At 44.7% G+C, this 21,491-nt stretch overlaps 1 protein-coding gene across 2 annotated transcripts; it reads left to right on the top strand.

Moving 5' to 3' along the window:
• The first annotated feature begins 606 nt into the window (after positions 1 to 606).
• On the top strand, positions 607 to 21,449 carry PsGEF (Protostome-specific GEF). 2 transcript variants are annotated; one of them, XM_046616380.2, is made up of 14 exons: positions 607 to 1,019; positions 6,650 to 8,455; positions 9,958 to 10,201; positions 10,853 to 10,907; positions 13,843 to 14,124; positions 14,233 to 14,538; positions 16,285 to 16,700; positions 17,022 to 17,234; positions 17,563 to 17,928; positions 18,124 to 18,235; positions 18,333 to 18,733; positions 18,871 to 19,095; positions 19,203 to 19,545; positions 19,915 to 21,449. In XM_046616380.2, the coding sequence occupies exons 2-14, from the start codon at positions 6,652 to 6,654 to the stop codon at positions 20,161 to 20,163; spliced, it is 5,016 nt and encodes a 1,671-aa protein (XP_046472336.1). In that variant the 5' UTR covers positions 607 to 1,019; positions 6,650 to 6,651; the 3' UTR covers positions 20,164 to 21,449. The 2 variants fall into 2 exon arrangements, with proteins under 2 accessions (XP_046472336.1, XP_046472337.1); XM_046616381.1 differs by having other exon boundaries at positions 19,882 to 20,052.
• Positions 21,450 to 21,491: the final 42 nt, after the last annotated feature.

A 21,491-nucleotide genomic window follows, 5' to 3' on the forward strand; every position in this document is an offset into this window, starting at 1 on the left:
CCTGAGTGAAAATCCCCTGGAGAGGTTGTCAGTGACGCTCGTGTGATGAATTTCGCTTGTACTATTGGTAACCACCTCTTGTAACCGCAACTGTGCCGGAAATTTCCAGTTGATTTAACGGGCACCGGTCGTAGTCAAGAAATAATCACGAGTTTGCCAGTCATCGATCGAACGACGTGATTATAGCTATAATACACGCTTGGATGGGCATTTAGTTTGAAGAACTATAAGCTAAGCTGTTTAGTGGAATTAAATCTTATCCTAAGAGGTTTGAAAAAATTAAAAACAGTTTGCAAACATGGAGTACGGCTTCTATTACGGATAGTGAGAATATTCCCTCTGGATTTAGCGATACAATATTTCGAATTTGTCAGAACAAATCAGTGTTTTGTGAAATTTTGTAAGAAAAGCGGCAGTCAACACCTACTTTCGGAAGTGATCATTATCTGGGTCCTGGGTCAAGACATCTCACCTGGAGCTCCGGCCGATCAGGGACCGTGATATGGTGGGGGTAAGTCCCAGGGCCCGAAAGTTACATAAGCTTCGATTTCCCGCCCCTTGTCGTCAGTCACCAACCAGCCGTCGAGGTAGGCGCACATCCTGCGCTATAGTGTAACGACGGAAATTCCTTTTCCGCGATATCGATAAATCTTCGGTATCTTCGTCGTACATAAAAAGTGGTGCTCTATAAAAAGTGCTCTGGATTTTTCTGCACGGGCCCCTCAAGGATTTTCAAATATCGTGCGCATTGAGACGTTATGAGACCGCAGTGTAATCTTCACCTCGAGTGCATGCTGTACTAGTACACTAAATTTGATAAAAGTGAATTACTACAGTTTATATGACACATGGGACAAGTGAGCATCACGCAGCTTCATATGGCTCAAGATGTATCTGAGTGACAAGCGCTTTGTTTATAATAAGTCATGACGGCAAAACTAACACGATTTTAACGATACCATCGGATTTCGGGAAGTAACAACAATTAGGCACTTTTCCGAGAACATCGTCCTTTATCGGTGAGTATACACCTTGATATCTTTCATTAATATTATACTGTATAATATAGGTACATGATCTTGCTGATAGTCTCCTGCATCCTTTACTTGACAACAATATAAACAATTATTGACTAACAAATACTGTGTAAGAAGCCAGTTCTAAATATTCCAAGAACAGAGGTTTGGTGGCGCAGCTTATAAGACATGTCATAGAAAGCGCGGAACACGACTCGAGCCGATTAATACTCAATTTGACGGCAATTCTGACACATTACTACATGGATCCAACAATCCTTTGCAATGTGATTAATGTTGAGTCACTGAAGTTATCGACGGATACAATGGAATTCAAATTTCAAGGTAGCATATACGGCGCGAGCGAGTCATTAGGTATATTGAGTATGAAAATTGAAAAGGGTCGAAAGGATCAGCGATCCATGATGTGCGTTTGACCTGTGTTTGCGCTGCACATCTGTTATACGCGATTAGTTATCGTAATTGATTATCTTCCGTGAGTAGACGGCAACGTCTCAATCTATCGCTAATAGTTTTTGAAAATTGCAAATTGATCGAGTAAGTCGAGAAAAAATTTCGGAACACTGAGGTCAAATATTTGGTGTATCGAATAGGCTAACTTACATTATAGGTGTGTGTGGTGGTGCGTATCGTACCTGCGCATAATCTGCCATGCGTGAATGAAAGGGGGTGACCTTTTTAATTCTATCGCGATATGGTAATCCGATGCGATCCAGAATTTTGCAACGATCCCACGGAAGGATACCGTATAGCACTCTAGGCACGGGCCTTTTTTTATGCTAATCATTTCTCTTGCACCACGACATTTCAAGCGTAGTATGAATATGAATCCCTGTTGCGGATTTGCCTAGGTACCATTCTTTGTACCACGTCCGAAGTATAATATGGTTTGTATTTATTTTATTCTCAGTATTACTTTTTTAGTGCTATATATGTTGAGAGCCCTGCAACAAAGTTGATCTGAAGTCAAAGCCGCTGTACCGCATTCATCCTCGTTTACTGAGTATCCGAAGCTGATGATATCCAACTTCATAAATCATATCAAAGGAAGAGTGTTCCCAATTTCTCGAAATCCAGTTCCAGTGAAAACTCTTCGTACTTCTCTTATTACTTGCACCACTTTCTAGATATGAAAAGCATAAAGACATTATGGTACCCAGGTACGAAGAAACAAGATAATTCACTATTTCATGATAGTCCACCACGAATCTTCTTAAAAAATTATGAGTAAACTCTTTCCTCGGTATGACCAGAAAGTGACTTGAACAGTCCATTTTGTCTGAATAGCATCGTCGATAACTTGAAAGGGTGGGTATTATACGCATTTCAGGATGAAGAAGAATGCTGAGTTAAGATCTGAAGAAGTCCAGGCAAGCCAGTTCGTTGGTGGCACGGGCGTCACCTTGGCACGGGCTAGACGTCACGAATGCTACTGGGATAAGCATACTTACCACTATCGTTTGCTTCCATCTGCAGTTTGAATCAAAAAAAAAAAGCAAAAGAAGAATGAGCGTGGAAGGTACACGTATACCTGGAGCAACGTTCGAAGGTCCACGAATCCTATACAAACTTTTCTCGTGCCAGAAGCAGTAGGAGGGAGTATATCCTGAATATTTACGCAGAGGCATATGGGTGTGGGTAACATGCAGTGAACTTCACCGAGTAGTCCAGAGCCGGCGAAAGCACGGTGCGCACATGCGTGATGAACGCGCAAGAAGCGTATAAGGGCCCGAAACGGAGTCCTGGCCAGGGACCGTCCGGGTCCTTTTAAATGCCCCAGACGTTGCACGGCGGGATTTTATTGTTTGGGCTTTATTTTCAGGTTCGTCTCAGCCGCTTATACTGCCTCCATACGAACGCCGGTTTCGTGTGCTCATCCACACACACACACACACACACATGCACCTACAAGCGACGCCATGCACATGCATACACATCCGCGTGCTTTTGCGCATGTGGTGTATAAGCGCGCGAGAATAAGCATTATGGGAACTGAACTGGGGGGACAGGTGTGCTCCAAATATCGGTCTCGCGGTGTCTCCCCCTTACGAAAACTGAACTTAAACTTGGTGAATGCGTCTTTGATTATATTCGGTTACTGCAGGGCGCAGGGCGTAGGGCACAGAGCGGCCCCCTTACCTTGCCTCGCCCGTCACTGAGGACATGTCGCGGTACTATTCTAGAAAAAGAAATACGAAAAAGAAATTGCACCTTTCGAAAAGGTGCATGCGCCGGGGGTCAATCCAATATAAATCAGAACTTCTCCTCCGACGGGAGAGATGCGTTTGTGTGCCCTTCGTCATGTACCTCAGGGCCCAGGTCGGTGTGAATGGAAAAAATTTTGGGACTCACGTACGTGTGCTGCTCGGCGGTTCCAAAGAGCTCGCAGGTATGGGCCCTGCCCTCCCCCCCCTCCCCCTACCCCTTCTTCTCCCTTCTTCTTTCAAGAATTCGATGTTCCTTGCTTCGGGCCCCTCGACTCCGGCTATCCTTCGAGGATGCCTCGGGACGGGACCCGGGTTCTGCAGGGGCTAGGTAGACGAAAACTGGTCGAAGGCTGCACATCCGAGGAAGAAAAAGATATACCGGCATCTTTGTAGAGGTATACGCATACCTATGCGCTGGGAAAAGCTCCTGTTGAAAATAACAATTTTAAGGGTATCGAAAATGGGTCTCTTGCCTTCTCTTACGCTTATAACTCAAAGCGTGTGGGGATACCTACATTGAGCCGGTATAAGGACCCCGACCGTTGTGTATAATAGTTCGCAGTACTTCTTTTTCGCAACGATTCGCCTCCTTTAACTCTCTCGTGCCTAACATTAACCGAACTATCATCATACCTTACACCCCGTTCGTACAGGAAGTTGCGGTATTTTCAGAGGGTAAAACGTCTGTGGGAACCCCTTGGTTTGTACTTGAAATAACAGTTTCTCGTCCTCCTGGAATCCTTGAGTGAAATTATACCTATAAGTATATATTGCAACGTCACTCGGAGGATTAAAAACACTTACGGTCATTGCCCTTTTCTTTTCTTTATTGTCCAGTACTCGATAATTTCTACTTACGTATATTCACGGGAATTAAATATTCTAATCCTCCCTGAAATACTAAGAAACCTTTCCTCTCATAGAAACACTGCATAGACTACTGTTACTCTCATCCTACGTTTAAATTGTTCCATTCGTAGTAGCTGGGCAATACCTAATTGTACTCGAGTAATAACGTACTCCAGTGTGGATGATACAACGGCATCGTTTTATGCCATGTGGCTGCTCCGGGGTGTACTCCAGGGGAACAATTAGGCTCTATGTGCACGTTACCTCGACTTGCGTGACATAATGTAGGACTGGCGTTGGCTATACCAAAGTCAGTCGTTAGCATAGCCCAACACGATGAAAACAAATCCGTCGCCGAGTAATTGCAAACTACTTTTGAAAATTCGAAGTGATCTACGAATGTGCCGCCAGACGATATATGTTTTCAGTAGAAAAAGAGGCACCCTTGTGGGGGGAACGTCGAGGAATAAACGTTGGCAGTGTTTATACATATAGATGCGTAAGAAGATATGCGGCTCTTCTGTTTGCCACTGTTTCAACTTTTGGGCCTCTTACCTCTTTCCGCAGTGGCAAGGGTACGCTGCTGTACAGGGACGCATGTCACGTACGTGTCGTGGTATGTGCGAGCTAAGGAGGACCTTTGAAGGGCCAGATGGGCCCGATACGTTCGTACCATATGGGCAGGTGCCAGTTCGTGTACGCGGAAAGCAGCGCGCACACCAGCTTAGAGCACATAACAAAAATGGGTCCTGGATGACGGTGGTGTGTACGGGACAGACAGTCAGACACGCGCGCGAACCATACCAACAGCTCCTATGTAAATGAATGCATTTTTATAATGGCCCACAATGCGAGCGCCCCCTTCAGGGACCGTTAAAAGTTAAAACCTGCTGCTGGATGCACTTTTTATTCCACTAAAGTGCAGTTGGACCCTGTGCGAAATTTGCTCTGTTCAATGAACAATCTTTTGCTCGGCAAACCGCGGCTGATGCTGCAATTGCACACCAATGAATCGTACACCTTCGAACCGCAGAGTTTTCAGGTACCTTTTGTCTCTCGATCAATCACTATTCACGTTTCTTCTAAATTGATATTCGATGTGAGAAAGTTCAATAATATTCGGGATTCTTGTTGTACTATATGAATACTTATGGTCACACACCGTGCAATGTACGAAGGCAAAGGCTCGAAGCAGTGTTAGATATTAATTACTGCCAGGGCCAGCTGACGATTATGTGAAATTCAAAGCGTTTTTGCTGGTGAAAATGTCGTTTATGCACTTTTCGGATACGAATATAGCCATAATCGCGAAGTTAGATCTCTAGGCTTCAAGAATGCTTACAATTAGACACAGGAAATTACTTTGCTCAAAGTCTTACGCCTCATGGTCGTTACCGAAGCGTATTAAATTGTCGCTGAGAAAACGTGGTTTATGTCCACCTAGTGCAATAAAATGAGTATATCCATAGCCCGTATCCCGATTAGCAGTAGGAGAGACTGCACACCTGCCTATTTTACCCATGTACGTACCTTGGTGTGTCTATACTCTTCACTGAAGTGTTTTTCAATTTATGTTAATTCGACTGCCGTGGAGCGTGCCGCTAGCGGACGGTTTTGAATACGAAAGATTTATTGTAGTAATTTGTTAACAAGAAAAGTTGTCACGCTCCAGTCATCATCCATATTTATAATATACTGTATATATCTGCATGTTACGCATAATGCATATAGTAGAACGTACAGCGTATGTCTCCGTGAGTAAACAACCACAATGAAAGTCTGCACCTCGGCCTTCAGACACTCTGCTGTTGCAGACGGAAGAAAGTTCACGGTCTCTTTTTTGCATGCACGGATAACGCACCTTGCGATGGTGCACGTTATAATTAAAGTTCCATGACCGGAAATCGGGTATTATATACTCTTACTCACTGCAGATAATTATACCAATCTTCAAAGGAAATGATTTCTTTCCTCTGATATTTTTATCCTTTTCGCAGCACTTAATTCTAATGGATTTTTTCATCATTCATCAAGCTGTTTGCGCGTAGAACTAATTCAAGACTGTAGCTGTGCATCGAACGATTTCTTGGTTCGAATGAAAATTCTATGATGAAGATTAATATGTTCCGATATGTCCGTAACTTCCGTGGCTTAATACGTGGCAAGAATCATTCAGGTTCGCCTCAAAACATTATTAAATTGGCCACCGACCGGACGAGGGTCACTCCTGACAGGCCCGAAGTGCTAACTTGGAAAACCAACTCCGGTGCTTTATATCCCTACACCTGTTTCAGTATTTTTACATTTCCGTATTTCCCGTATGCCACAACAGGTGCCTACGCCTACCTGACTTGTATACAAACAGCACGTGTAGCATCCACCCAATCCCCATCATCCCCATCATCCGTCGTTAAAGATCCGGTGAATAAAGGAAAAGACTGTTTCTGTTCTCGGATAATCTGCCGCGTAACGACAATGAGTTATAAATTGATTTACTCGTCTCTGCGCCATGTTCGCATCCCTCCAGACTATAGCCAGGATTGGTTTTTGTTGCAGAAATGCTGAAGTGGACCGTGTCCCGATCTCTCTCGACGGCGAGTTCGACGCCCCACGGTCCCCCGCAGCCAAACCGGACCCGACGACCTTTCGGTGACCTGTCAAACACTCCCCCCACTCCTCGGTCCCAGACTCAGGCCCAGGTTAATCCAATTCGTTCGACGCCTGCGCGCAGGCGAAGATGCCGAAGCCACGGAAGCGACCTGCGCGCTTACTTTCAAACTACGAAGCCGAACCTGCGTTCGGCGAAGCGACAGTCGATGTCTCGAGCGAATGGGAGGACCGAGAATTTTGAGAGCTTTTATCAGAGCACCCCGCGCGTCGACGCCGACATAGGGCCGTTGACTTTGGGCCCGGAATCGGTCGCCGGAAGGCGGACCGTCGCCATGACGCTTCCGGCAAACCCCAGCCTCTTAGCAGCCGCTGGCACGACGCTGCGAACCAACGCGGAACTCCCGCAGAACCTGATGAACGAGGCTAGGGTCAATCTGCAGTCCCACGTGTCCGACTTCTTTCAGCAAATCGCCGTCGCCGCTAGTCCCGAAGACATGATGGAGGCTGACCCCGTCGTCCCTCTGACCAAGAGTCGAATTTATTCGCAAAACTGTGAAATACGCAGGGTCAAATTGTCCGGAGACTTCTGCCGCACCCCTCACGTTCCCAAACTTGCGAAAATAACCAAGCTCCACAACCGCTGCCGGACTCCCTACCACACCAAGGCTCCAGGTACATCCAGGAGTCCCTTCAAGTCCAAGGATCCATCGACCGTTGGTCAGACTCCGCTTGTAGTCAGGTTGAACCACCTCAATCTGCACCAAGACCTCGCCGTGAAGTTTGAAAACGTGGACAACACGGTGACGGAGGTACTGCACAAGGAGCAGGAGGCGAGCAGTGCGGTCGTCGGCAAGTCGGTGGCGGAAATTCTCGCCTCTGATGAAACTGAAAGATGTATTGCCCGAGAGGGTCGACCCAGTCCCGTCGCCTCGACTAACCCCAGGAATTCGTTATGTGAATGCGGAAACGACCGACGGGAATTCGTCGCTGAGCCACCGGAGATGAGGCAGAAAGTTGAGAGCCCAGGCGAGTCGATGGAGACCGAAGAGAACGTCTACGAGACGATCGAGGATGTTTGCAAAATCGACGAACCGGTTGCCGACCACAACGACAGCTCCGTATCCTCGGCCAGTCAACTCCTCGAGGATCCTTCGCCGATGTCCTGGGCGGCCGCATCGCCCCTCGATTTCGACGGGCAATTCACCCTGAGGAGGCAGCGCGGTATTCGCCGGAAAAGGACTGGTCAACAGCGCGACCTTCAAGACGCGGATTCGACCTTCTTCGGGGCGAGACGAAAACGCGCCAAGAGACGATCGTCGAGTTTGAGCCCGCAGAAGAGCGCAGTTCCATTTCGCGAAGCGAGTCCTACACGGTTCATTTGCGAGGCTGTGAACCTCGAGGTGAACAAATGCGTCCTTGAAACCAACCTCGACGCCTCTTGCGAGGCCCGAACTGCTTGCATTGGCAAACAGTCCTTTTGCCCGAGTATCGAAGAGCGGAAGACCGAGGATTCCAGTTCGCGAAAAACCTTGTACTGGGACCTCGACAGCCCAAAGTCCTCGATGACCGACGATTTTCACAGCTCAAAGTCGTTCTTAACTTCGGTTTCCGTCACCCCAGAAGCACCCCTCGTAGCCACGGTCAGAAGATGCTTGAAGTATAGTCCCGAGGGGGAAATTTATCAGCCATGCAGTTCTCGAGGGTCGATTGAAGTCGAGTTATCCACCCAGGGTGATCACATACGAGTTCGCGGTAAGTTCGTTTCACCTCTCGATTGTACGATTTTATTACCAGACAGACATTTCATCCGACTTTCCCTTTTTTCCTACGCATTCGAACGAAGTTAAAGTTACGAGCGTGACGTCTCTCCGACCGATTTACAAGTAAGTGTATGATTCGAAGATGCGACCTTACAGCTTTCTCGATCATCTTTCCAACGGATATTTGTCCCTTTTTCCGTGAATTTCGATTTCGAACTTGGACGAGAATTGTCACCGGGTTCCCTGACCTGAGAAGACGTACCTGGTCGAAGGACTGAGCATGCGTCGGTTTGTTCTGAGAGGGTTGAAGTGAGGTCTATACGCGATGTGCCAGTAACCCAAAGACCTTTGCGGCATTCAAATATTTGGTCAGCGGGCTTGTCATTGATTAAAAACTGGCCTATCTCGCGTTAGTATAATAACCGAATCTCGCAGTGATTAGTCCAAGCCCCGTTTTCACCAGCTTCAGTATTTCCAAGGGTTGATACACACGGCCGTCTCATCCGCAGCTACGTTCGCTCGGGTCAGACCGTCCATTTGTATACGTACAAGTACATACATAGGTATAGAGACAGAGGAATCTGCACCTGTATCGATAGTAGCGATGAAGTAGGCATAGATTTCAGCTCCGTGACGTACATACCTACCAGTGATATACATACCTATATATATGCGTGTGTGCGCTCATCCCTCGTCATCGTCGCAATCGGGATGCGGGTAAGAATCTCCTCATAGCATCCGAGTGGATCCATTCGCGAGATATTTCGAGGGTTCTTTAGACAGTCAGAGCGATTAACGCTCACGAGATGTCAATAAACGACTGACAACGAACCTCTCACCGGAAAATCTTCCATTCAAGAATGTCTGCGTACGAAACTGAGTTGATTTACCCGGAAAGAATCGTCTCACAATCAGCTGCAGGCTTGTAAACTTTTGATGTTGTTGATTTTATCTCGTGAGAATTTTGACGGGACCGTATCTCTTCCAGAATTCATCCAGACTTATACCTACTCCTCTAAGTATTCGCCTATGGTTGCCAACTTTGCGTGTCTACGGACACGACAGTGACCGAGTTTCGGATTTGCGGGGGTGAAAATTGGACGGAATCCAAGAAGAGCATTGTTTCCATTGCTCCGACCAGAATCTCGAATCTTTATTATGTTCGTGACGGTGTTGGCCATCTTGGGCAAGAATGGCGGCAATTTTTATTAGAAGAATTCGAGGAAAACAAGCGGTGATAAAATCGTTTTTATCTCGGTATATCGCATTTGGATGTAATCAATTCTCATTCCCGAACGAACGTCAAGTCGAACCCTTCTTCGGAGACAACGAAACAGGAATGAGGCGGCAGATTTTCGTTAATCCGTTCTAAGTTCGAAAAGAGAGTAAAAAATTCGTCGACCGTATATAGCAATCAAAATCCACGGCTAGATTGATCATCCGATGTATAATCCGAGCGTGTATTTTTTTTCGGTACGTTCTGTGCCAATGCAGTGATAAGGTGCAAGGATTTGAAGAGAGCCTACGAAGGGTCTGTCCATGCCTACGTGAAAGCAACGCTTAGGAAGTCCGACGGGGAGATAAACGCGGTGAAACGGACAGCCGTCCACAGGGCAACGCCAAACCCAATCTTCAACGAGACCCTGATACTACCCTGGACCAACAACAACAACAACAATTCACCTGCGAAATCGGCCACCCTGGATATTGCTGTTTGGCACAGGGATCGCAGAGTGAGGTGAGTGACGAGGATCTCATCCTTCTTCCTTTCAAGCAGCTTTAAGCTCTCGCTCAAGATCGCCAATTCGTGAATTGACCTGCAACGTTGATGCGAATTGAAAATTTTTCGACGGAAAACTCCTCGAGCAGCATTTTCTTGGGGGACATTTCTTTTTCAATCACATGAGTGTAAAAAGCGAAGGAAAGGGCGAAGACGAGGCATGATTTTGAGAGCCCGAAATTTCCGAAAGCTCCGGCTCGCCACGGCAGGAGGGGGGAATCGATGCAAGTGACGCAGGCGCCCCAGGATCGCGGGCTCCACGTGCGCCTCAACGGCGTCACGACGTCGGGCGTCGTGACGTCGTTTACGGCTGCAACGGGTGCAAGTTTTTCCGGATTCACAAACAAAAGTTGAAGCACATAACGGGCGGGTGACGACGCGGTCGGCAAGACCGTTTTTCACGAATACACATACCGACGCCTATCTTGCACACAGGTATATAAGGATATGTATATATGCACTATGTACCTGTATGCATAGACCCGCGTATGCATACCTATGTACAGATTCATACCCGCGTGAAATTTCATGCGCGCATAGCGCCATGAATACGAGACAAAAGTACAAAGAGCCGTATTTAAATGTTCACCGTTTGTCTGGTTGTTTCAGGCGCAGTGAACTCCTGGGCTGTATGACTCTACCCCTGCCTTTATCTCAGGACAAGGTAAACATCTTTCAATTTTTCAAACAAAAGACTCCGTTTATTCCCATCTTTTCAATTTCTCAGCTATTTTTAACGCCACGAGTTAGTGAATCTAGGGTGCGTCTTGTAACTGATGGGAATATTCTGAAGAATATCCTGATTACACGTTACACGTTATCGTTACTTGGGGAAACGATGGATTCGAACGACGTTTTTCGGACTACAGATTGAAATCAAAATTAGAAATCGTACGCAGTGAAGTCTCTGAAAAGTTATGCTCGGAAGCTTCTTTATCGTTTGCTCAATTTCCCTTGTTAGTCTGGCCTCCTTTACAGTTTGAAAATTGTTCAAGGAGAGCTGATAAGTCTGACGTAGAGTGTCTATCACGTTTTTGTATTCAAAGTAAGAAACTTGCTGTTTTGTTGCAGTATATCTTGACCAGTCAGATTGTTCGCAGTTTCCCCGTTTGTCTTGTGAGACACAGTTGGTTCGTTCTGCAGTGAGACGCAACTAAATTGCAGTAGATAGCCGAATGACAGTATCGTGGTGAATTGTTCCGTACGTAGAGGAATTCGCGTAATTTTCAGACATTCCTGTATATGCAGGAGACGTACCAGCTAGTTGCACGGACTTGTGGACCAATAATCGATACCAACTAACGCTGATCTGATCGTTAAGTGGAATAGCTGAATATCTTTGAGCTGTAAACGCGCCGAATGAGCCGTGATGTATGACCTACGCGGCTACGCGTATGCCATTATTTTAACGTTTGCAATACAAACAAGTCCCCAGGAGCCCTCGCCGCGAACTCGGGTTCAATACTATAATATTCTTCACCCCCGGGGTCCCTTTTACAACTGAACAATGTCACCCCGTATCACGTGTTATACCTATAGGTGTAAAAGCTTCGATGCGACGGCGATGGTATAATCGTATTGCACACAACCCCATATCCGCTTGCCGGTAAACACTTCCGCCTCAATTAAATTCTCCTGCTCGCACAATGCCCAATCGTAATTATAATTTACCAATCAGAAATTATAAAGCTTGTTATGCGGCCACGTGGCGCAAGCAGAGCCGAGAAGACTTCGCGTCTATTCTTGCGTGTTTTCTACACGCATACATGGATAAATGTTGAAGGCATATTATACATGCGTGCATATTATGTATAATGTAATAAGAGAAATGGAAGTGCATTGTAGACGCTCGTGATGGCCAGGTGCGTGAAGGACAGGAAAGAGGGACAAGAAAACCGAGGGAGTCGATGTGCCCTTACAATTTCACCCCCGCGTCTCTCTCGCCTTTTCAGACCTTATTCTTAGCTCAATTTTTTTATTTTTTTATTTTAGTTTTTTATTCATCTACCGCTTTTGCTTTTACGCTTCTCCGTTATGCATTCGTTTCCTTTTACTATTTAATTCACTTACAAACATCATAGAGGCTGGAAGTTGGTATCAAGTTCTGCAGTTCTATTTTTAAATCCATTGTGCCAAGCGTATTGTCGCGGTGTTAAACGCGATGAATAATTAATTTCAGACCGGGGAGGGTTGTTATATAGGAAAGTCTTGAGTTATTTCTTTCTCTTTTTTTTATATCCATTTGAAATGTCATGACTCACCTTGAGAGCAGGCATACATTGATCGTTATGCCCAGATATTATATTTCTTATCGCGAGAGTAAAGAAAGAAAATATGAGGGAGAAAAGGAAAGGCGAAATTCATTTCTCGCGAGGTGTCCGCTTTTCTACGGCCCTGACCCTGCAATACTTACCTTAGACCTCCCTCTCCTTCCAAGCTTCAGCCCCATTTTAGCCCACGATAAGCTTGCGAATGTTATCGGGTGACTAGTCGTGCCGAGGCGACGGTGAGGAACGTCTAGAACGCGCAGCCAACGAAGTGTCGTGATTATACGGAATTTGATAGTTTTTAACAAGCTGTGTAGCGAATTAATCTACGACGTGAATAACGTCGCTATGAGTTTTTTTTTTTTTTTTGCCGTGTCGTTAATTGCATCAACGGTTTTTAACGCGACACAATTTTTTTCTCAAGGGTTCCCGGGTTTCCCGAAAGCAATTGCAGTCGGTATCAATGCCACTTAAGTCACGTGAGATGTAAACAGTGAGCTTTGTATTAAATTCCTACGACTTCTTCCCCACACGTAAGGTCAAGGCGGAAAGGATTTGTCGGTCAATGCGGCTGTGCATTTAATTTCCACTCGCATCCATTCAGTTCCCGTTCGCTGAGTGATTTGGAAAAAAATTCGTTCTAACGATATCGCAAGCCGTAATTGTGCCCATCAGTGAAGAAAGTAAAACTCGCGTTTGCTTTAATAATTAAAATTCAACTGAGCAATGATCATCGTTGCGATATATTGCGTGGTGTTTTTAGTTGCTGGTGTTCTCCTGAAACTTTTCACCTGCTGCTAAGAAGAATTCAACACTAATGCGAGTCAAATTTTCCTTACCGGTAATTCTCGAACTACATACGATCAATTTCACTGTAAAATTTTAGTTTTTACGATAATATTGGTCCGAAAACGGTGCAGCGTTTCAAGAAATTTCCCCAAGTTCAGGTAATGAAAAAAAGTGCTCCAACTGGTTTGTATTGTTCTTCGTCTAAAACTCCACTTTGAATATTTGTCTTTCGTCATTGGATTGATAGAGAAATGTGCAAAAAGTGTTCGACGGACTTTTTACACTGTGAACACAAAAACCAGTATCTTTTCAATGACGTTTTTATGCATACGTTTTTGACGGTTTCTCATATAATCTTGCAGTGGTTTTATATTCACGTGACGTTGCAAACTGTGCAATTAAATTAAAATCAATCAAGATTCGGTCTATGCAGTAAGACGGAACGTTCGGAGTACCAATTGGATTATTCTCGATTGTTCCTCTATCGTCGTTGAGCTGGTTTAAATTTCTAATCCGAGCTGCTTGCGGTTATTGGTTGTGCAGGAGGCAACATGGCACCCCCTGGAAGTTGGGTCAGGACGAAATTCGAGCACTCCTTACTCAGGAGTAACCCAAGACTGCGGAGTAACGCCGCCAGTAGCAAAAGAAGGAGATCCAGATAACAATAACAGCGGATCTGAGGATCTGACGTACCTGAGGCACCTGGAGCTGGAACCGCTGGATCCGTTAACTGGTCAACCTCTTCATCCAGGTTTCGCTGCGCGGGGCGGTAAAACGCCCTGCACAACGACGAGGAAGATGACGAGGCCGAGCACAAGCCAGCAGGTGAACATAGCGATATTACCAACGGAGACAAACATTTTGACGTAATGTCACGCCGACAGCCTTCAAGACGATGAATTTCTTTTAATTAAAAGTTTGTTTACTCCTCAGCAAGTACCCTGGGGATTCTCGCTGAGCTGGGGAAAACCGCCAAAAGTCGAACGCGTGGATAACGGAAGTCCTGCTGAGAGAGCCGGCCTGAGATCCGGCGATTACGTGGTCTTTATTGAGACGACGAACGTCGTTACGAAACCAAGGGAGGAAATACTCGCCCTTATTCAGAGAGCAACGAACCAGTTATTACTCGAAGTGTACAGAAAAGGCGGCGTGCAAACTCCGCACAGGCGAAGCACCGTCATTCTTCAGGGTCCGATTCCAGTCAGCAATCTTCCGCACACAGTCACTTTCACCGCAGAGGTCGGTACGGGGGTTCTGGTCTAAAGTCGACTCAAGCGAATCGAATCATTTTCATCCCCCCTCCCCATCATCCGCCGTACTCATTTTTATCCCTTGTTATTCCCCACTGCCACAAGAAGCACGCCCAGCGTTCCAACCCTAAACGAGGATCCCCACCACCCTCATAAAAATCGTAGGGAAAGATATCGCGCGGAGAAATTTTTTATAAATACCGCGAAGAAAAGATTCAAATCACCGAAGGCCGCAGTAAGGCTTAGCTCTTCTGCTAGCTGTGTACTTTTCGCCTAGACGTATTCAGGGTCGGTGTCTGCGTATCCTTTAGCGTGAAAGATATGTGATATACAATTAAAGCTGTAACGATATAGGTAATTAGTGAGATCAACAAAGTGACAATCGTGGCAACGATTCGGTGATATTAATTTCATTGTTTGACAATGTTTTTCTCACTCAGCCATCGGCTGGATCATTTATTTCACATCGATTATCCGGTACGTTTTCACGACATTCGTCGCATGTATCACAATACTTACGCACGAGGTATAAGCCCTTGAAAATAATTTACGAATTTTAGAAAATTCTCATGGGCACTGTTTTCCGCAGCCGTTGTCATTTGATATTATGTTATATTATTATTATTATTACTATTATTATTATTTTACAATTATTATTGTAACTATTATTATTATTATTATTATTATTGCTATCACTGTGGCTATCATTATCATTACCAGTTATCATCATTATTAATTGATATTATTAAAACTGTCAAGGACACATTTTAGTTACGATTATTTATTTTTCATGTTGACTGATGCTTGTCAAAATTTTATGAGCGCTATTATACGTTGTATTTTATAAATTATTCCTGAAATTTGTCATATTATACAATTATTGTGCATCTCATTGGTTGATTTTCGACTTTTATGTTATTTTGAGCATGTGATCTGTGCACGCGTAAAACGCGCTACTGGTATATTAGAATACGCATTTCAAATCATATATACATATACCGTACCGAACAAACATTAGACTGCATTATAAGTGATGAGTTGTAAAAGTGTAGTTACGTTTTATACTTGGATTTTTTTTCTTTTCGTTGTTGTAAACAAGTTTTATTTAAAATCCGAAGTTTTGCGTTTATTTATTGCCGATATATACCACCTCCTCCATCCACTTTTTATCACTCGGACGATACCGTATCGGTGCCTCGCATTATTCGATCGATCCTCTGCCGCGGCTGCACGGATTTACCACATCGATGTGATGCAAATTGAAACTGTATAATTGTACCTTCACCGAATCAATTTAATTGTCGTACGCACACTACGCACAGATTATTAAAATATTCAATTCACTGCATGGTTTGCGTGCCAAGTGGTAAACTCTTAAAAATACACTCCAACAGAGAGTCACTTGGTATAAAAATTCCGTGTGGTGGTTACAGGGATATCAAATTAATGTGATATAAAATAACTTTTGCGAAAAAATTTGCAGCGTAAAGTGAATTGTATCTTTCTTATACTCGTATCTTGAATTTTCAATTGCCACCACGCGAAATTATACATTTACAACTAAATGAACATGCCACGTGTCTGTGTGATAGAGTTAAGTATTATCTTTATCATTGTCGGATCAATCTTCAAACGTGGTGGGAATTTTTATTTTTTTTTGTGTCGAGTCTGCCGGAAAAGTATGCGAAATCGGTTTCTAGACGAGTTTGTACAGAATTTTTTTTTACGTGCTCAGGCCTTCCCTAACTTGGCGCCAGACGCACCCCCCGAAGAGGAACTGGCGATTCGAGAGACTCGGTATAGCAGCTGCCTAAAAAGCGGTCACACGAGATTCACGGTTCCGTTGTCCGAGCGCAAAGATATACTCTCTTCAGCCGACCATCTGATCCTCTTTCAAAACTTGGACGAGCTTCTGAAATTGTCCGAGGAAATTCAGGAGGCTGGTGGAGGCCTGGAGTGCTATTTGTCTAAAGTTCCTAGAATCACAGCCGCGTACAGGAGGTATTTGAGCGGCTTGCAGAGGGCGTGTTGCCTCCTGGTTGCACTCAGACGCAATACTGCCTTTGCAAGGCTCGCCTGTGAGCCTGCGGTACCTCAAAAAAGGCGACCGGATCTTACCGGAGTCCTACTTCTTCCGTTGGAGCATTACAGGTATGCGGATTGGGAATCAAAAATTAGCTGAAAGGTACGGTGAATCTGGGGAAAGTGGCTAAGCGAGCTTCCGAGCTCAGTTTCCCAATAGAACTCGGAATCGAATCGTGTCGTTGAAATTCTTCAGCTGTTTTTTTTCTCTGCTCTTCAGACAGCAGTTTGCAGAAATTGTTGACGCATGATTTTAACTGATTTTGTTAGATATTTGAAGCACGTGTTTGACTTCACATTGCCACTTTGTACGATGATTCCATCCATGGCCAGGAACCACCATCGGTATAAAAGATATCCATAAATCTGTATCGAATGGTTGTTTTACAGAGAAATGACGAGACTAGTGAGCTTGGCGTGTTCAAAAAACTGTAGAGAAGCTAGAGACTTGGCTCAGGGATACAGAGAAGTAACGGCTAACGCTGGTGTAATGGAACCCCCGCGGGATACCGGAAGGCCTTTGTTAAGCCTGCAGGAAGTTGAGTCCAGGCTAGTTTTTGCCCGGTGTAAACCGTTCACCTTAGCGATGCCGGGCAGGCAATGGTGAGTAAGACGCAAAATCACGGTTCATAAAATGAGGGCGAGATTAGTTTGAGTATCTCGATTTTTTTCTAAGATCGAAAGTGATATTTTTATAGTACTGGTTGCGTTGGAACTGCGTTTTCAGTTAAAAAGGAGTTCCAAACTCCCGTTTTATCTAATCTATAATTATATTGAATGCTGCAATAACCGTTTGATCAGTTTAGATTCATCCGAGATAGATAGCGCAGTAACGATGACGTGGCATGGAATTCTGTGAAAATAGAACTTTCTCCATAGAACAATCATGTCAAAAGCAATGACGTTATGCGAGTTTTTATTTCCCGTGTAGGTTGTTCGGGGGTGCCTTAGCTAAGGTAGAGGGCCGAGCTCGTTTGCAACCATCCTGGGCGCTGCTGTTGACCGATCTCCTAGTCTTCGCCAGGGTATCCCGTGATCGAGTTTTGTTTGTGACCGAGGAACCACTCAGATTGGCGGACATAGCTGAAGCCTGTTTCACGATCCGAAAACGACCCACGGAGTTCAGATTACAGGTTGCAGTATCGCCAGGAGGTCTTTCTGGTGATAATGGAAACTTGGAGAGTAGTCACAGCGGTGGTTGTAGTCCTCACGGTAGACCCAGGAGAAAAGTGTTAATTTTGAGAACACCGAGTCCGGAACTAAAAGCTGTGTGGCATAATCTTCTTCAAAGGCAAATGTAAGTTAAATATGAGTATGGATATTGAAAAACTTGCGATTAAGGTCCCTGACCAAAGCATTAACGCATATATGAGAATATCTATTTTACTCAATTTGAAATGCATTTTGCGGTTTCCACTCTCTTTTTCACTTGCCTAAGGAGTTTCGTTTTTTACCGTTGAATTTGAATTAATCTTATTTTGTTGTATTTTAGAATTTATGTAAATACAGGCTGCGGAGGTACACCAGACATTGTCAGCCCCGTAGACAGTCCTACTACTGTAAGCAATTTCACTACCGCAAGAGAATCAGTCGGAAGTCGTCAGGTGTGTGGATTGGAGTAACACTTTTCATACCTATTTCTATACACCGAAGTGACGATGAAATATTATTAAACGCCTCGGATTAACGTTGGACTTTTAGGTACAAATAGGGAACCAAAAAGTGGACGAAGAAACCGAACGATCCGGTGAAAGTTTAGATACGATTTTGAAAAATTCCACCAACAACCACAACCATCTTGCCCAATGGGTTCGCAACTCTCATCAGATTCCGCCGCCGGATACTGAAGGGCCTCTGGAAGAGTGGACCCTCGAGGAGTTGGTTGCGAGAACCCCGAAAGAAAGCAATTCGAGACAGAGTCACGATGTCACGTCCGAGGAAATCGTCACGGTTAATTCAGACGCCGAGCAACAAAGCACAGCGTCAAGTGCCAGTCTGAGTACAATCAGGTCAAGTAGTCTGACAGGGAAAAAGACCGGCAACCACGTTACGATAAGAGAAAATTCTTCCGGGTCTGTGAATATTTGCAGAAGATGCCACAGGTGAGTCATTAACATCGACTTGTACGATCATGTACAAAGGCATCGACAGGCACTCGAATGAAGGAGGAAACATTTGTAATGAAATTTCGTTTACTCTTGGACAAGTTTTATACTGTTGATGAGGGGGCTTGTTTCAGATCCGGATGTCCGACTCCGCCTCTACCCAGGGATCCATTCTCACCGTTACCTCCAAAAATATCCGTGCTACCACCGACTCCAGACTTGTGTACTAGGCACAGATTACACAACGGGATACACGATAGTCGAACAAACAGTCCAAACTGCACACCTGCCGATGGAAACACGGAGGATGGCAGCGAGGACGATTTAGACTGTGACGGTGACGGTGATCTTCCGTACAGGTAGCGTTGAAGGTCACGTTAAATAACATAAGCAAAACTCGGAACCGAAGGGGAAAAGTCGGAGGAAGCGGTGAATCCGTTTGAAATTCAACGCGTTTTGCTTGCAGAACATTGAGAAGGTTTGGAACAATGAGCAGTTTGGACCAGGACGACGACCTGGATGACCAGCCGGACGATGACAATCAAGACATGGAATCACCCCCGTCTGGTCTGAGAGCCTGGACGGCAAGAGCGAGCAGTTACGTAGTGAGTAAAATGGCACTGCTCGAACAGTTGGGTGAAGTTGTTGGGGGTCACCTTTTACATCCCCCCGTCCCACCTGAGAGGACGGAGTTTTCGCTAGACCCAAACGACGAGGAGGGTACCACGTCGGGAGCGACGTCAGGCGACGATATTTGGGGTACGCCGACCTCCGGGGGTCCCGACGACGAGAGCTTTCCAACAAGTCCGGTAAGAATGTTTCCCGAGAGTGACGAAAGACACCAAATGTTCGAACGGCGCAAACTTGATGCACGGCGTGTGGTTGTGCAGATTTTTAACCGCTGATACGGCGATCTTCGCGCCATGTTTTTGAAAATATTCTATACGAGATATTTTCATTTGTACGAATTTAATTTTTTCTCTCTCCTCAAATTGCTGTAGTATGATTTGAGGATTTGTTGGAACGAATTTTTATAACTAACACGGAGTTTGTACCTTTCGAGTGGGGGCTAATATCAATAATAGCTTCTAAGCTTCGCACGCTTTGGCCTACTGCATGACTATGCTTGCCCTCTGTTTGCAAAGAATCACTAGCCGAGCTGTGACTGACTTCCCTAGCCACCGTCTTCTACCGTCAATACCATTGCCTCTGGGGAAGACAACTACGGTCTTAATCTATCGATGGATGATGATCAGGACTTGGATTCCGAAGGGAGAGATGGAATTCCGGCGATGAATATGGACCAGCTTCTAACTGGGGGCAGCGTTATTTCTTTGCGGTGTCCTATCGCTAGAAGAAGACTGGAACCTCTGCTCGAAGAAGAAGACTCCCCTGAAAGCGGAAAACAGCCAGTTGGGTGGTGGTGACAACGATTAAAGGCTGATTCAGGAGTTCAGGCCTTGCAATCTATCGATTCTAACAGAGACATGACCCAAAGAGAATTGAATTTTGCAAAGTTAAGCCGCGAGGATGTAGAGTTTAAGAGGAAGATATTAGACTTACACAGGAAACTGTCATACGTCGACGATGGCAGGGGAAGTTCAGGGTCACCGTCCAAAAATCAAGATTCGAACTACCAAGAACGATTAGAAGCAATATCGACGACAATGAAGATTTCGGTTGGTCACACCGAATTCAAAGAGAATTCTGAACGTGAGCAGGGTTCTTTGACACAAACGACGTGCGCGGACGAAGAGCGAAAGTCCGAACAATTGTCAACAGGAAATTCGACAAATGGTCAATCTGCGGAATTTGGGATACCATTGAAAGGTGATCAATGTGATTTAGACATTCAAGGATCTGCGTCGTCAGAGGCCAGTTTCCTAAATCATTCGATAATTAGAAGACGAAGTATGAAGCTCTTGAGCTTTTTGAGCGGCAAATCGTCCGAAAAATCCCAAGAAGAACGCGCAGCTAAGCTACTGAAGATGTACATGCCAGTGGAGAAGGAAACTAGACAACAAAATACGATATCTATTCACCATACGTCCAGGGATAGAAGGTTTTGGAAATTAAGAAACCGTCGAAGATCCAGCTCTGCGTGAAATGTACAGAAAGTTTGTTAAATATTCTCTAATCGTTGTCTCTCCATGAATAGGCCTTCCAAGATGTTCGTGTTATTAAAGTTTTATGAATTTTACAAGTATCGATTAAGGATCTCAAATTGTTTTCTTAGAATTTAGAGACTATTAATGCATATAGTTAACGAAATAGAAATCTCCCTAGTCTTACGATATTCCGACATAAGTAAAGTTCATTGTTATTCCCTCATAAAAATATATTACGGAGATTCAAACGGGTCATCACGTCGCGGTAGTGTATGCTTGACGATAAACAATATGAATTTCATTAAAACGTCTTTAAAAGTCGTATATCAGGGCCTAGCATTATTGTTCTAAACTTAGTCATAAGAGGATCTTTTATTTGCAGCTGCGGAATCGTCATAGTATTAATTTCAATCTACCGTATAGTCAATTTAGGTCCGCACGACTGACCCAATGCGGCACATACGTCCTCAACTGCATTGTGCTCGAATGTATTAGAAAATTCAAATAAAACATTCTAACAAAAGATAATTATTACTATTGATAGTAGTTTGTGAAAAGCTGTACGATAGACGGCAAAATGCAAATAAATTATATTATTTGTTCAAGAGTAGGTAATTTTATTATTTGCCGTGTACTTACCTCATAGA

This window comes from Neodiprion pinetum, chromosome 3 (assembly GCF_021155775.2).
Source record: "Neodiprion pinetum isolate iyNeoPine1 chromosome 3, iyNeoPine1.2, whole genome shotgun sequence".
In the NCBI taxonomy this organism is placed as follows: domain Eukaryota; kingdom Metazoa; phylum Arthropoda; class Insecta; order Hymenoptera; family Diprionidae; genus Neodiprion; species Neodiprion pinetum.